The following is a 17,311-nucleotide window of genomic DNA, read 5'->3' as shown; positions in this document are numbered from 1 at the left end:
CTTCCTGCAAGCTAAGTGTTCTTCAGCTCCGACAGGAAAGGATTTGGCATAAATATCCTTCTAAAGGTTCCAACCCGCGGCACACTGCTTATGGCGGAAAACAAACATTTTGGTGGGTTTTTTGTGTTTGTTTTTTAAATAATACTAAAAGCCTGGCAGAACTGATTGGATTTGGACAAGAGTGCCACAGCAGCCCTGCGTGACCACCAGGAGCACGACATGCTCGGGTTCATTCTTGCGTGTCTCCATCGCTCCTGCTGCTCCGGCGGCATCGCCGGGACTCCCGCACCCACAGCGCGGTTCCCTGTGGGTCCCGGCGGCGGGAGGAGCCGCGCTGCGCCCGGGCTGGGGCCGGGCCGGGCCGGGCCTCCTGAGGGCCCGAGGCCCCGCCCCGTCCGCTCAATGGGCGGGGTCGGTGCGTGCGGGGTGCGCGGGGACAGGGCTGCTGCGGCGGCGCGCGGTGGACGGCGGCCGGCACCGCCCGGCCCGGAGCGGCCGTAGGCGCTGAGGTGAGGCGAGGCGAGGCGAGACGTTCCCTGCGGGACGGCCCCAAGCCGTTCCTGACAGCGGGATCTGCGGGCCGGGAGCCGAGCGGGACCCGCAGCCCTTGGGCGCGCCGTGGAGCGGGGCTGCCGGCTGGGCTCGGCCTGTCCGCGCGTCCGGCGCTTCCGCCGCCCGCGGCAGCTGTCGTGCGCTGCGGGCTCGGGTAGAAGCTCTGTGTAAGGGCCGCGCTCGGCCCTGCCCGCTTCGCCGGAGGGGCTGCGGTGGTCGCTCCTGCAGCGCTGGGGGCGGGAGGCTCTGGCCGGCGGGCTCGGGAGCGCTTTCCCCGGGATGCTTCCCAGGGCCTGGCCTGGGCGGGTTCGGCACTTCCTGCTCGGACTGGGAGTGTTGGAACACCTGCGCCCCGGCCCATGCCCTGCGCTCCGCATCTGCCTCCCTGAGAGGGACTCTCGCAGCTCGCCGGGTGCAGTGCAGGGGGTCGTGCTGCGCCGCCCTGCTGATTCCCTGTGATCAGGTTAAAGAAGCGTCCCTGAAGCCCCATTCATTTGGCAGGAACCAGCTGCAGATCTTCTCCATCCTACCTGTGCCTCCAACTCCTTCTGCACAAGCAGTGCTGCAGAATGCAGCAGTTCAGGAAACAGCTGTAAAGACCCCTTTTGTGGTTGTTATGAGGGATGGGATGGTGTTTATTAGAGGAGTCAGGGGACTAGGTTTCAAGGAGATGTTTCTCTCCTGGTGCAGCTGAGCACTCAGTCTTCACCACTCTTTGCTGCAGTTGTTGGATTCCTGATGCGTCAGTTGGTGCCAGCTTGGTCTAGTGACATTAATGGTTTGTTGTTGCCTAGTAAAAAAGGTAAAAGATGAAACTTTGCTTCTGGTGGACTGAAAGGACCTGATTTGAAAGCGTCTCTGAAATTTTCAGGAAGCACTTCTCTCTAAGAGTGCTCCCTTGCTGCTCCATATGGGGTCCCACTGTGTGCAGATGGGGGGAATCCCTTCTTACAGGAAGCAGGGATTGCTCTGCTCTGAATAGGGAGCTGGGAAACTAATGTTACTTCAGTCCAGCCTTCTGCATAGGTGAGGGGTGAAACATCGTAGTGACTTGTCACTGACCAAAAGGCACTGTACTTGGAGGAGTTTCTTTGCAAGCCCTTGGTATCTTGCATGAGCATATGCGCAGGTTTAAGCTGCCTGCCCAGATTTGCTGCTGGCTGAAAAACAGTCTTGCTTCTGAAAAAATAATTTTATTTCATTCAAGTAGAAGGTGAAATACATTGTGTCTTCAAAGCTATTTCAGAAAGGCAACAGAAAAGCTATCTAAATGTTCCATTTGTTCTTTCATTGGAGGCTGAAAGTGGTAGTCATTCTGTCACTGTGCTTCAGGGGGCTGATTTAGCTTTGATGCCTGGCCCAGGTTTATAGGAAATTACCAGGATAAGCACTTGGTGCAAAGAAGTTCAGGGTAGGTGAGTGCAAGGGAGATTATTTTCTTTTTTTTTCATAGAACTACTAGCATTGCATTTTAGTTTTGCGTTGGTGAGACGGTAAGTAAGACCCCATTCCGGCTGGCCTGGGGTTGATAGGAGGCTCTCAGTGCTCTTGGACACTTTCTCTGCTCTGCCCATTTTCCATAGAGCCTCTTGTTCTTCCCTCTGCTTGCAGCCTACCTCAGGCTTCGTTCTTTAATTTCCTTCTGCCTTTCATTTAGTTAGCTTTTTTAACTGAATCGCTTCCAAAATCATGGCATGATGGTTTTTGTTAAGAAGTGTTGTATGTAGCCAGCTTACAGAAAACATGGTGTGTAACTAAAATTGTTTGCAAACTGGAAACAGTGCTTGGGTTGATTAATATTCCTCCCAGTTTTGGTTGGATCAGACCAGGCTGTTTGGGGATTTGTACTGATTGCAATTGCATTGGTAGTGTGCACTGTGAGGAAGCTGGAATGCTGAGGTCCTCTCAGCTGCCGCGCAGCAGGCAGGGCACTGCTTTCTCTGGGACATGTGGCTTAGTTCTGCAGCATGTTGTGTTTCTGCTGATGTGCCTGTTGGACTTTTAAAATGTGGATATATGCTGGATGGGGACTAGTCCAGTGGTAAATATTTTTAGAAATGTGTCATCAGCAAGATGTGAGGCCAAGCGCTGCTGAATTCACTTTTCCTGTGGGGAAGGACTTTGACATCTGCAGTTTCCATTTGACATGACTTTGTTCCCTCCTGGCTGGTAACCAGAGCTAGGAAAAGTACCCAGGAGCTCGTCATTTAGTGTGGAGTTCGGCTGTCTGCCTGCCTTGCCTTCAGGAACCAGCTGGCTTCAGCCAGAGGGGATGCTGCTGAAGCCTCTCTGCCATGGGGCTGCGCCTTGCACAGCCTCTGTCAGCGCTCACATCTTTTTCCTTTCAGGTTCCTGCAGTGTCCATCCCTTCTAGTAGATGTTTATTTGAAGCAGGATGAATGCAGTCACAGAGTGGTAATTTTAAGAGTGGTTGTCTAATAGCCTGCTGAGGAGCATGACTGATTCTGGGCAATTTCAGTTGCTTTTAAGCATCTGAATGGCAGTAGCAAAATCTTACCGTATGGTTAAGTTATAAGGGATGCAGTATCAAGGGGATATAGATGACACCAAGCCATACTGGATGGTGCCTTGAGCAGTCTAGTATGGTGGAAAGTGTCCCTGCCCATGGCAGGGGATTGGAACTGTATGATCTTTAAGGTCCCTTCCAACCTGAACCATACTATGATTCTATTGGTTTCTCTCCAGGTTAGCAGTTGGAGGCATAACCTGGGCAATTGTCTCTGCTGATTCTTCTTGTGGTGGTGGTGGTTTTAAAGTCTGAGATCTAAAAGTTGAGTGGAATGGGAAGTTCAGTGAAATGGTGTGCACAAGGTGGTCTGTAAAAGGTGACAAATGAGCAGAAATTGTCTACAACTTGCAGGTTGAGCACTGTACTGTGTACACGTACTTCTAAGGTTGAGATTGTCCTTTTCATGCTTTCTTGTTGTGTGTGTCATCAGCTGGGATACTGGAGGCATCTCTCTGGTGGTCTTGAGCTGTGCTGCTCAGGAGGGCTCTGCAGTACTCACATGGCCTCTGAGGGACTGCTAAGCCAGTCAAGCCTGTGGTAGGCGTAATCAGGTAGGAGGCATCTGTCCCCTCTCATGAGGGGGTCTGCAAGTGTAAAAAGAAACCTTGAAACCCACTGGTCTGCAAGCCAGGAAGATGTTTGACTGGTCCCAATGTGTGCAAGGATAAAAACCTAACACCACCATCCCCACCACTCCCCAGTTTTTAACAATATGTAACCCTGGCTCCATTTAAATCCCCACAGCAGGCTGCCTACCTACTCAAAGTGGAGAGAGACAAAGGAATATTTTCATGATCTGCCTCTCTCCTTTTTAGACAAAACACGTTTATTAGGAAACAATCTAACACTTCACTGAATTTTTTGTAGTGTGGTGGCCATGTGAAGGCTGTCCCAGTGTCAGTATCCACATAATTTTGATTGTTTAGGCATAGTATGGTATTTAGGAAATGCAATCAGAAGCACTGAGGAGCTGAGATGTTCTTCTGTGTGTTTCTGCTGAATGCCTTGCACATGGTTGCCAAATCCTCCATGCCAGTGGTGAGAGTGGGGCAGTGGCTTTGTTGGGCCATTGTATCCTGAGCACATGTGCCTCTTGTTCATGTAGACCCCACTGCAATCCGTGTCCAAATGCTGCCTCTGCTCCCATGGTGTGGGAGAGCCCGGGAGAGACATGCAGGCTGTTTTTTCCCCCATTTCAAATTAAACATTTGCTCTGCAACAGCTGCCACCAAGCCATGGAAGTAAGGATCATGATGTAGGAGTTGGCCTGCTTGAACTAGCGTGAATTTCTGTAACTGAGATTTTTGCCTACTGACTTAATCTGGGTACAGCAAAGGTTTGCTAATAAGGTGCAGAACTGTTATCTGCAGAAATCTGCATGATGAAGGCTCTGAGCTGCCAGCGTTGGTTGAAGCAGTTACAGTTTTGCATGACTCATCATTTGGGAGCATGAAGAAAGCTTATTGTTCCTGTTATCTTGGGGTGTGGTCCAACCTTGTTGTCACAAAGTCAATGGGATGGCCAGGTACCAGTGAAAGATAGTCCTGCCTTACCCTTTACTGCCTGAAGCTTTCCTTGTGCTCTCTACAGTCCTCATGCTGCTTGTGGTGATCTGGTTTAGGGACGAAAATTGGCAGAAAAATGAACTGGAAATTCAAATGTCAATGTGTAAGGAGGGTGGAGGTGACAGGTTTGAGTGTCCTGTTTCCTAACCATGTTTTGTAATAGGTATTTTTTTGCCACTTGTTTTTCTTCCCAGCAGCTGGATTTCTGACCAGAGTTTCATCAGCTTTATTACTGGTTTTGATAGTGGAATAAAGAGTGTTAAATAAGGACTTCGTATGCAATTGTACTTCGGTGGCTAGTATTTGCATATGGTATATTGTTGGAAAACTGTGTTTCAGGCTGTAATCCTCCATTTTCTTTCAGGTTTCTTTAGACTCTTCTCAATGTTGAAAGATGGGAGAGATAGAAGGAACATATAGGGTCCTGCAGACTCCCGGCTCTCGTTTGGGTGTCCAGAAGACTATGGGAGTGAGTACCTTGGAGCCAGGACAGAACCTCTCCACTGCAATGGCATCGTTACCTGCCAAAACACAGGAGCGGGACCTGCCGATCAAAATAAAGATGCTGGACAACACAGTGGAAGTACTTGACATTGAGGTAAGAGTGGTTTAAGCCTGATTTCAAGTACATTTAGCCTCTAATAATGTAAAGTTCACAGATGTGCTGCTATACAAAGCTGGGATGTTTTGAGGCAACATCTCAATGAAGATTCCTGTAGGGATTTTACCTAATTACCAGTAGTTAAATGAGTAGCCCATCTTGTTTGTTTAGTTTTTTTTTAATGTAACAATTGTTTTCTGTGTTATATATAAGCATGTACTATAATAAAAAGCTTTAATTGCTGCTTGCTTTGGGGGACCACCACCAGTCTTCTGACCTTGCTTCCTGAGACATGTGCAGCTCTGTCTATTTGGCAGCTGGGAGGGCAGAAGAGGGGTTTTTATTAGTTACTACTTTTTATTAATTACTTGAAGAGGTTTGTATCCTTTTCAAGTAAACTTCATCCTCTTTGAAAGTTTTTGCTTATTGCCACACTTCGGGAAGGAGACAGAGGGATGTTTCTGAAGGTTTGTATTTAAAAGTATGCTTGCGTAGCAGCTGAGGAAATCTGCCTTAAATACAAACCGTGCTCAAGTTGGGTGGTTCTGGTTTTAAACAATGAAAGCATTTTGTTCTACAAATTCTTGTTTCATTCTCAGCATTAACTGTAGCTTGAGTAAAGATGTGTTGTAAGAAAACAGCCTGTTCTAGTAAAGATAATCAGTTAATGGATGCTCTATATTAGTATCAAACTGACTTTATAAATGGTACTCATATCCTTGGTTTGTGGCACAGACTTAAACAGGTTTTTCTGTGAAGTCAGCCAGATTGAAAAAGATGTCTGTGGAGCTCTGAAGAATGAGTGGCTTTTGGGGATATCTTGTGCAGATTGCTGTCCAGCTGTTCAACTCTCAAACTTGAAATTCAATTAGTTTCCGGTTAAGTGTGAGGCTATGCCTGTATCCTCCCACCTGAGGACACAGAGGCTGCAGCAGACTCTTCCATCCCTCATTTACTGCATAGCACACAATAACCCGTTTTTTTGTGTGTGTTTTGTTCTTGTTTTGCTTTAATTATGTTAGAATATTTTAAAAACCTTCTGCTGACAGGTTCTTTTGAAGTGTGGGTTAGGGATTTTTTTTTCCCCAGGTTGGTGTAGATTTTGGTGCTTTTGTGTTCTGATTTTAAAAGAGAAGAAAAAACTCAAGCAACCCACCCCTCCAACCCTGTAATTTTGAAAATTGGTGCAAGTCCACTGGAAGCTGTTAAAATCAAGAAAGAATTTATAACTCCTACTTCCTGCTTTTTTACATGAAGTCGATGACTGGAAATCTCCTGTATATTACCATAGATGCTTTCCTTCTCTTCCTTGCCACATTTATGACAACTTTGTTTGCTCTTTTCATACAAATTTTCCACTTTCCTTACCATTTTCATCTTTAACTCTCACCTGGCTCTGACAGTCAAAGCCTGCTCTACTGGCTTTGATCTATGTCTGAAGGGAATCTTGACTACACTCAAACCTTAACCTCAGAATCCTTTTTCACGCTGAAGATAATTGCTGATACTTGGGTGGCCCTCCAGTCCCATCCTGAAGCTCTGTGCTATCTTCTCTGCTAACCTCTAACCTCTGAACGCCTCCTTGGTTCCCCTTGGTTCCTCTCTGTGCTTGGTAAGTTAACTGCTTTCACAGTACCATGTTTTTTGAAACTGTCTTGACCCGATTCTCCTTTGCCTGCTGGAACAGCCTTGACTGTGTATGCTTCCAGCTATCTTCATTGCTCTCTGGCTTCCATTGCAGGTACAGTTTAGCTCCATCCTTAACCCCTTGTCTTATCCTACAGCACTTTGTTGTTAGTCTTGCCACCAAATGTGGATTCATCTGTGGCTCAACTGAATGCTTTAACTCTTGACTGTCTCTTGGCTCTGAATAAAATCAGCCTTTGCCTGATGAAATGTAGGTTTGATACTTTACAAGTGGAGACTAACGTTGACATGTAAAAACAAATTCCTCACACTATTTTTTTTTACCACTGTGAATAATACTCCAGTCTCACCTCTCTGACCAATCATGTAGTTTTTATTCACCTCCAAATCCTTAATTTCATTCACTCTGTAAAGCCTCTAGGGTGTTATTTTTTAACTAAACAGCTAAAAATCCTACCATCCAGGAGCACCTCATTTCATGCCTTTGTTGCTGTGATCACCTTGTTGGCTTAAATCTTCCCCAGTCTTAATCATCATCATAGAATCACAGAATGGCTTGGGTTGGAAGGGACCTTAAAGCTCATCCAGTTCCAACCCCCTGCCATGGGCAGGGACACCTTCCACTAGACCAGGTTGCTTCAAGCCCCGTCCAGCCTGGCCTTGAACACTGACAGGGATGGGGCAGCCACAGCTTCTCCGGGCAGCCTGTGCCAGGGCCTCAGCATCCTCATAGTGAGGAATTTCTTCCTAACGCCAAATCTAAATCTCCCCTCTGTCAGCTCGGAGCCATTCCCCCTTGTCCTGTCACTACAGACCCTTGTAAAAAGTCCCTCTCCAGATTTCTTGTTGGACCCTTTAGGCACTGGAAGCTGCTCTAAGATCTCCTTGGAGCCTTCTCTTCTCCAGGCTGAACAAGCCCAGGTCTCTCAGCCTGTTTCCACAGCAGAGGTGCTCCAGCCCTTGAAGCATCTTTGTGATCTTCTCTGGACTTACTCAAGCAGCTCTATGTCCCTCCTGTGTTGGGGCCCCAGAGCTGGATGCAGGACTGCAGGGGTTTCTCCCCCAAGTCCTTTTCCTCAGGGCTGCTCTCAATCCAGTCTCTGCCCAGAGCCTGTATTTGTGCTTGGGATTGCCCTGACCCAGGTGCAGGATGTTGCACTATCTTGCAGCATATGTACCTGTTTTACATGTTGCAGTGTGAGTCAACCTGCCAGATTGTTCCCAGCAGTTCCTCCTACTGCCTGGCAATTTCTTGCATTGCTTCACTGACTCCAAGTCTTTTTAGCTTCAAACATAGGTTGGTTATCTCTGCTTTCAAGGTCCTTCAGTGCTCTACCTATATTCTCTTGCATGTACTTGGCTTCATCCCCTAATGGGGCCACAGTGCTGTACCTTTGTTGTTTTCTCCCATCATGATGAGAGGATTCCCATAATTAGGAACTGTGTTAGTTTCCTTTTTTTTACCTGGAAATATTTCTCTTGTTACAACATCCACAGAAACACCTGAATTTGGGCAACTGGTGTGCTGAGGCCGTAGTTAATATCGTACTACTTTATGGGGAACTGAACAACTTAAATCTTTTGCCTGATGTAAACCGTGAGGTTAGAAGGGGTCATCCTTTGTTCATCTGTAGAGCATCGAGAATGAAGAGGTCTCTGGTCAGCAACTGCAGCATTAGTCATGCTACACACTGCCTAGATTACTTTTCATTTTTGTCCACTTAAAGTAGCAAAGGATGGCAAACAGGGATGAGGTATTAAGTTGTAACCCTCTGGCACCTGATTTGGCCATCGGACTGGTGGGATAGCAGTAACTGCTGTGACTGCTGCTTGTGACAGAAAATTGATCTTTTTACATGAGGATTGAGGGCCAGAAATAGGAAAAGTTGGCTGCATTGCTGAACAGGGGGTGTGGGCTAGCAGAGATACGTTCTTAAAAAAGCAAGGAGAGAAATTAATGATTAAGCATCTGTCCCAGAGGGTTTGAAGCTGTGATTGCAGTGCTGCTTGTCCACTCCTCTTTGCTTTTGCAATTTTTTTCCCTGGTATGGACACAAGAGGTGATGTCCCCTTCATTACCTGTGTCATGGGGTTTCTGGTTATTGATTCAGCCCAGCAACAATTTTTCAGTGTAGTGGGACACTGAGGCCTTTGTCACTGTTTTCTCATGGAGACGTACCTTATGGCAAAAAGGCATTCTCTTTCCCCCCCAGTTCAAATTGGTTTCCATCTGCCTTAAAGAAGTATGGCAAATAACTTTTTACTGGGAAAAGGGGTGTGTCCATGGAGAAGATGTGGCAAAGTGGTCAGCTTCTGGAGAGGGTCCTTCTCTGTGGAATGTAGTAGGGAAGCTGATGCAGGAGCCCTGTTTACTGCCTTGCCTGTGAAGCTAAAATGAGCCACATCAGCAATTTTAACCCTATGGGATAAATAGTAGCCACAATAGGGATTTAATCGATGCTTCTTTTTCTTGTTATCCCCTCCTTTCTCCAAGATGCACTTAAAACACTTGCTTATCTCCTGGCAGGTATTGGTGGATACTCTCATTTGGTAGCTCTTCCCCATCACTTGAGTCTTTTAACTTGCCAAAGAAAAAAGGGTGATAAAGTGGCATAATGCATGGGACAAGAACAAAATAAAAAAGGCCAGTCTTTACTTCATGATGTTATTGCATCTAGAACAATGTGTTAAAAGTTCAAGCTAGCTATGTATCATTACCTTTGATATAAAATCCACTGCCTCTGCTTTCACCGTCTGTATTGTAAAGTTTTTTTTCTAGCTATGTATTTTGTTAATCAGTAAGGAGCAGCTATTCCGTCAAGTGTGCTAGGGCAGAGCTCTTCTCCAGGGAATCTGTTTTGAATCTTCGGGCATGGAGAAGTGCTCAAATGTTTTCTAGACTATAAAAACCTGAAAAGTGGGATATGTGTTTTCTCTTTTCAGTCCTGAAACAGAAAGAGAATGAAACACTCATCCAGAGCTAGGCTGGAATAGTAATTATTTTCATGAGTTGGGTTTTTTTTTCTTTTTCCCTTTTTTACAGCCAACTTGTGTAGCCAGTTGAAATCTTGCATGTGCCATATCATGGGGTACCTGTCCTCCTGCCTTCAAGTGAAGTCTGTCCAAATGGGTGGTTTTGCAGACTATGAGATGCATGATTGGAAAATTCAGTTTAATTCAGACAGTGGCACACTTCAAAGTAATCAGGGGTTTACCACAGGAATTCTGCTAGCTTTCCTGATTTTTTTAAGAGATTAGACTCAGAGGCCTTTGATGAGCATAGAAATATGACAGTCTTAAGTAGAAGGGCCTGGGCTGGGTTTCATTCACCAAAATGACCACTTGATGAAATTATATTTGTCAGGTGCTGGCTACAGGAAACAATAAAACGTGCTGTAACAAAGGACAACTTAGGCTATAAGAATTTAGGGTTCAGGAAGTTGTGAATTATACCTGCCGAAAGTTTTTGCACTGATTTGTGGTAGGGTTGGAAGAGGGGTGCCCCTGGGTTAGAGGAAACAAGGGGTCTTTTTGCATAGCATAGCTGAGTAACAGTGGCACTGTTGGTAGGTGAGAGCCTGGTGCTCTATTAAAATCCTGCTAAGGGAAATAGCAGGTTTAATCAACAAGAAGGGGGTCAGACTTGCTGCTTTCTCAGATGCAATACCTTTTGGGGGCCTATAGGCAGGCAGATTGCAACATCTGCCTCTCTGACCCAGTTTTCTCTTTGCACTAACTTATAAGACATTTAATGGAATTGCTGCCATAATGTGATGTTTCATATTTTGTCTTTGTGTTGCTCCTTGTGTAGGAAATGTGTGCTTACTTTCTTTCATGAATTATGTTCTGTGTTATGAGGAAGTGCCCCAGAAAAAGCAGTTTAGATTATTATGCTTCAAAGTTACCAAACTCTGTTTGAGGAGAACTCAGCACCTTTTCAATTGCAAGTGCTTCCTCTTCTCCTTGAACATAAAATAAAATTTGGGAGTGATAAATACTTATGAATCATAATATAGTTGAATTCTGCTCTCTTTTCACCTACTGCAGATCGAATTCTGTATAACTGTAATAGTCATCATAAAATCACAGCACAGTTCTTTGCACTCAGCAAGACCAAGAGGGTCTGCCTACCTGCTGTACTCAGTGGGAAAACTTAAACTAGATTCTTTTTCCTTACTTGCTATTCCTTGCCAGGTTGCTTTGAGCACACAGGTATGTTTGTTCTTTTTTGTATATATAATGAAGCAACTTGCTTCTCAATAAAACAAGAGTCTCGCTGTTATCCACATGTTAATAATACAAGTTAGCTTTATGTTGGTTTGAATTTGCCTTAGATTTCAACTAATGTCTGTTTCTTGTGCTGGGAATTTGGTTTTGTCGGGCAGCCTCACCATGCTGTGAAGTTAAGTATTGTTGAAGGTTTTCTCTGTGGCTCAGGCTAGTGCAAGTCTTCTGATGCCTCAGAGCGTGAAGCTTGGCCTTAGGAAAATGCTTTTGGTTTTGTTGTGATTTTTCCTATTTCCTGTATTTCTGGCAGGCCTGTTGTTTCCTTTTGCATGACTGTTTTTTGAGGGTCTTTGTATCTTTCTCACCACATACATGAAAGAGCATGTTCCATATCCCTGCAATGCTGTGTAGTGTGTACCTCTCCTGACACCAGTGGACTGCCTGAGAGAGAAACACTTGGCTCCACAGCCCTTCACAGTAGCAGGCTCATCAAATAAGATTACACTCCCCTCCCATATATTTTTATTAGGTATTCTCCTTTCATGCTCATCTGTATTTTGGAGTTTACTGATCCACCCTGTTAAACTCACTGTTGTATTACTATGGAGTTTAAGTGACTTACTCTATATTAACTTGAAAACAACTAATCAATGATTACTCTGATAGCAGTGCTGTCTTTTCTGGCCACCTATGTGACTCTTCCTTGCTTTATTTAAATTTACAACTGCATTATTGAAGTACAAAACTACTTTCTCTCCATGGGTTTAGAATAGAATAGCTGTGTTTAGTTATTGTGGTGTCTGTGCAGTTTGCAGGCATCCATACTTGAAAACGTGTAATGACAATGGCACCTCTTCAGATGGCTGTTTTTCTGACCAGCCTCTGGAGCCTGTGCCCACGACTCACTGCACTGGGGGGCCCTGAAATGAGTTGCTGGGCTTGGAGCGTGGGAGGTTTTTGGGACAGCAGAGGAAGCAATCTAACAGCTTGTACGTGCCTTGTGACTTCCTGCGGTTTGGAGAGAGTGTTTTCAGCTCAAGGCATATTGGAAAATGCTGCTTATCAGTAGCTTCTTACAGCAACGATAGTATCCCTAAGAACTCTTCTGGGGCTGAACCAGAAATTCTGCAGCTTAAAATGCTGTTATTGAGCAGTTTTAAGTAAGAAAGATGCATCTGCTAAAAATGGAGAGTGTGTCATGGGCACTGAAAAATGTCTACTCTGAAATGCTGTTTCAGAGAGGCCATGCTTACGGTGGGCCATGGCAAGCCTTGAGCGTGTCACCAGTGTTACAGCACTGCACCTCCCGGGAGGATGGGTCAGCCTGCTGCCGGCTGTCTGGCAGAGCCAGGCATGAGCTGCCCTCCTGCCTTTCCCTTTGCCTGCTTAGACCTTCCTTTCATAAAGGCTTTCTTTCCTCCTCTGTGCTGTAAAAGTATTAACAGCTTAAATATGTGGGAAGCAGGGGGACAGGCTGCTTCTGAATCCTATTAAGCTCTATGCTGAAGGAACTGAGATGCCATGTTAGTCAGCTCAGTGTTTTTTCTTCCCTGGCCAGGAAGAAATAGTCAAAATTCCAGAAAGAATCATAGCCAGATGTTTGTCATTGCTCCGGTTTGACTCTCCTAAATATGGCAAATAAGCTGCCTTAGGACTTATTTTTGTCTGACCTCAGAAGAGAAAGTAAGTAATTCACTATTGAAAATTTGAGGTTATTATAGGCTTTAAAAAAAAGTAACTGAAGCTTTGCCATTTGTGTACTGCTTGATTCCACTATATGTTTTTTAGGACCTGTTATTTTGTGTTTGGGGGCTTGACTTTTTTGATGCTATGTAGGAAAGTGGTATTGGGTGGGGAAAGGTGAAACTGCAGCCAGACATTTGGGTTATATTTGTTGTTGTTGTTTTAAGGGAAGATGTGAATTTAAATTGCAATATAAAAACAATTTTACTACTTCACAGTTCTCTTTGCATGAGATGTCCCATTATGTGAAAATTGAGTTATACTGCAGCAAAGGAGAAACACTCTGAATATTCCTGTATGAAAAGTACACATATTGTAACTGAAAGCACAGAACCCACTTAGTAAAATGGTGGTCAAGTATTATCACAGTCCTTGAAGTATAAAGGAATGGACTAAATTTGTAACTGTATGGCTGTGCTGTGCTATAGCGAGGCTACTTCACCACATGAAATTCATAGATGAAAAGCTGCTCTTGTACAGTCTCCTGAGGAACAGTATGAGAGCCGCATTTAGTTAGCTTAGCACTGAGCTGGTGTAGAGCTGAACTCTTTTTAAGCTCTCTTTATTATATACATACTGAGAACTTTCCGCCCGTAATTGTTCTGTCTGGGTGAGATCTGATGAAGTAAACCAATGCATAACATAATGCTGTTTGCATACATGCAGGAGTACAATGCTTGTACTTAGTTCCTTTAGGATGCTTCTGAAGTAACTGATACACAACCTTGTAAAGAAAAAAGATTTCCTTACCAATTCCAGTAATGCGTCATTGTCACTAATAAAGAAAGGAAATAGTGCTAATTTCTTAAACACTTCTGCAGAGTGCACATGCTCATTTCTCTTTTCATTATCAAAGGACAGTGAAAATCAGACATTCAAAGCCAGGCTGGATATGGTTCTGAGCCACTTGGTAGAGTTGAAGATCTCCTTGTTCGTTTCAGGGGCATTGGACTAGATGATCTTTGAAGGTGCCTTCCAACCCAAACTATTCTGTGATTCTAGCAAAACAACTGTAAGAAATGCTGTATTCAGGAGCTAAAGAAAAAAAAGGAAGTTCTCTGGAAGCCTCCTCTGGGCGTGGGTGACGTTCAAAACTGGGTCAGCAGATGGATAATTCTGTAGAATATATAGAGCCTGAAAGGGAAAAAAAACCCAACCCAAACCCATGAAACCCACAGTCAGCTAAAGACAGCCACAGAAATGCAGTGTGCTAAGGGGCAGTTCAGAGAAATTTTAGGTTAGTGCCTACTAAAAAAAAGGACTTGATGTTGAGAAGCACAGCCTTGTGAACGTGCATTTAAATAAATAGCATTGCAAAAGCATACCTGTATGTCATGTTTCCCCTTGCAACAAAATACAAGGGCAGTGTTGCCTACTTGTGTAAGTGGTGGACCATATAAATTGAATATTTAAGAACCCCTGTGATGTGGTGATGATACGTAGTGGAAAAGATGTACTTTTTCAAGACTGTTACGTTGGATATGGAGGGGGGAAGATCCATTTATCTGTAATTCATTAGTAAAGTTAAGAGTTTTAAAAGAAAAGGCCAAGTGGTCTATAATGTGAGTTCACAGAAACTCCTGGAAGTCTTTGAACAGCTTCTGTGTGTGCTGCTGCCTTGACCTGAGCTGCATGGTCAAAACCCACAGGTACAAAATCTCGAGGGGAAAAAAGAATCAGGCTGTCTAAATTGGAGTATATTGCTCCTTAGTTTTTCTCTTTTCAGGTGTAGCAGAACTTGTGATGCCTTTTTAATACAATTGTAGCACCGTGTTTGGGTTGTGCACACATGCTTCTGTCTTTTGGAGTGCTCTCACGATGGTGAAAGCAAGCTTGAAAACATCACTTAAGAAGTTGTTTCTTCCCAGCCTCAGGCGGAGGAAGGGGAGTGAAGTATTTTAACTGTTAATGTCTTCTTACTGCACAGGCCAGCTTTCAGAGATGATGTTTTCCCAGTGGTAGAACCAATGTGAGCTCATTTGCCACTCCACTTTCCCAGTGCTGATATCTGGACTGACGTATTTGACATATCTGCTACCCAAGCTGCTGTTTTTTCCTCTGGCTGCCCTTGGCAGACAGCTTGGCCACAGCACGTGGTGGAGCCTGAGCACAAAAGGGCAGTGGTGAAATGCCTGTATTAGTTTAAAAAAGAGGAAAGTGGGTTTTGTAGAGACTCTGGGTTAGAGCTGTGTGAACTGAAATCATGCAGGGACAAGCATCACTGCGCCTCTTGGCCTGCTTCTTGGCTAGCTAGCTCAAAGCCAGAGATGTAGGAAAGACTCCTTCTGGCAAGGGGGAAGTTAATAAAGCTTCAACCTTATCTTGGCCTGTAGATATTTATTAACCCATTGCCATGATATTGAACTTCTGATCAAAGTACAGTGGAGAGTAATGTTAGGACAGTGGGTACAGTTTTGGTTTTGCGCAAACACCTAACTTCTGTAAAGAATTTTTCATGACCATCTTATTTCCTTGATTTTTTAAAACTATTTTCTTCAAGAAGGCTTCTTCAAAGTAGTGTGCCATCGTGGAGTACCAGAACACCTCACAGGGAAAGCTCAGATCAAATCTGGTTGTTGTGTGTGCAGATGATGGTTTTGAAGTACAAGATAATTAGTGGAGAAAGACTTGCAGTTATAGTAATCTTTTTTTATGAACAAAGGGAAGCAGAATATTTGTCTGTGTTTAAAATTACTTAAAACTCAGTGGTTTTATTTATATACATGTAAAAACATGAAATGATGCAGTGCAAGCTTCTACTTACAGTCTAAATGTATGAAGTGGCCAGGCATGTTAGAAAGAATGGATATAGGAGGGTGCAGTGGTTTGCACAAGTGTGTAGCCAAGTTCAGGGTGTGGAGGGAGAAGTGAATTCATAGCCTTCTAACTTATAGTTTCTTAGCTTTGTTATATTGATTTACAGCTTGCATGAACAAAGGAGGTTCTTAGATGTTATGCTATGAGCCTTAAACTCTTGAAGTGGAAAAAGGCTTGGTTTTGGGAATGGCTAATAATGGCATACTGCACATTTTGACGGTGGGTAGTTTTTGTAACTAGGCACTTGTATCTGCCCATGGTTATTTCAGCCACCAAGTTGTTTATAGGCTTGAAATAATGCAGGTCTGTAACATAGCATGCTGACAATGCCAAGGCCTTTCAAGTGTGCAAGCAATGTTTGAGGAAGACTCTGTTGCAATGCTCTGGCCCTTTGCAGATTATTTGAATCATAGCATCATAGAATAGTTGGGGTTGGAATGGATCTTCAAAGACCATCTATTCCAGCCCCCTGCCATGAGCAGGGACATCTTGAGCTAGATCAGGTTGCCTAGAATCAGTACACGTTGTAAAAAAAACCCCAGCATCACAGCTAGTGCAGTTTTGTGGCATTGTCACTGCTGTGATCCTGGCTGCAGCATGGGATCAGCCTCTCCAAAAGCAGCTGCTTTCCGTGATACTGTTGCCACTGTCATCTGAATGTTTAATTATTAGCAAGCATCAACTCTGGTGCCAAATTGTCAAGCGGTAGCATCCTGTGAAATGCTTTCCAGTGATGTGATACAGGGTTTTAGTTTGGATGACTTACCTGTTCTCCAGGTGGTCTAGAGCAGTGTATGAACGAGAGGCATTGGGGGGTTATGTTTTCCTCTCCAAGTAATGAAAGCGACCATGAATTTCTGCTCTATGTGTGGCTTTTCTGTGTGCTGTGTATAGAACACTTGGGGAACATGTGTTGGTTGACCACTGTGTTAACATTTTGTTTTTCCCTGAGCGCAATGTGTTTTATTTCGAGTGCTCCAGTTATTTCAGCACAAGAGCACTTTTGAAACTTGATAATGTTTTCTGTCTCTGCATGCTGTCTACTTAAGTATACATTTCCCGATCTTGTTCACATAATTCATTTTTGTCTTGAGGATCTTTTCCCTTGTCAAGAAAATATTGTTTCCTTGCTTTCAGGCATAGAGCAAGTCTAGCCACTCTGGAAAAGCATGTTTGTTAGGTAGAGTCAGTTCATTTGGCATCAAAGTGCTTTAACACTGCTTGAGCCTTTAAATGATCACCGGTTTTAAAGCTAGCTATATTCAAATGAGACAGACATTTGAATTTCTAGAACAATTTGTCTGGCAAATATGAGGGGGGAGTCTTGGAATTACTTTTAAAACAAAAAATTATCCCCAATGTACATTGTAACAATGTAATTTAAAATAGGTCAGAAATTTATATTTGGCTTTACAGCTTCCATATGCAAGTAAATTGGATTTCACTGCCATGTAGAAACACTATGACACACAATAATTAAAAAAAAAAAAAGACAAAACCAAAAAACACAGTGTATGTTTTCAAGATAAAAATCATAGAATCCCAGACTGATTTGTGTTGGAAGAGGCCTTAAAGCTCATTCAGTTCCAAACACCCTGCCACAGGCAGGGACACCTTCCACTAGACCAG

At 44.1% G+C, this 17,311-nt stretch overlaps 1 protein-coding gene across 3 annotated transcripts in view; it reads left to right on the top strand.

Annotated features, from left to right (window-relative positions):
- Nucleotides 1–423: 423 nt before the first annotated feature.
- Nucleotides 424–17,311, top strand: part of FARP2 (FERM, ARH/RhoGEF and pleckstrin domain protein 2) — a 72,004-nt gene continuing 55,116 nt past the window's right edge. For all 3 annotated transcript variants that reach the window (XM_034064323.1, XM_034064322.1, XM_034064324.1), the window contains exons 1-2: nucleotides 424–509; nucleotides 5,012–5,245. In XM_034064323.1, the coding sequence (XP_033920214.1) occupies nucleotides 5,042–5,245 (204 nt within the window). In that variant the 5' untranslated portion in view covers nucleotides 424–509; nucleotides 5,012–5,041. The remainder of the gene's footprint in view (nucleotides 510–5,011; nucleotides 5,246–17,311) is intronic.

This window comes from Melopsittacus undulatus, chromosome 6 (genome assembly GCF_012275295.1).
Source record: "Melopsittacus undulatus isolate bMelUnd1 chromosome 6, bMelUnd1.mat.Z, whole genome shotgun sequence".
Taxonomy (NCBI): domain Eukaryota; kingdom Metazoa; phylum Chordata; class Aves; order Psittaciformes; family Psittaculidae; genus Melopsittacus; species Melopsittacus undulatus.
The sequence above is the reverse complement of the archived record's forward strand: the minus strand, read 5'-3'. Positions and strand labels throughout refer to the sequence as shown.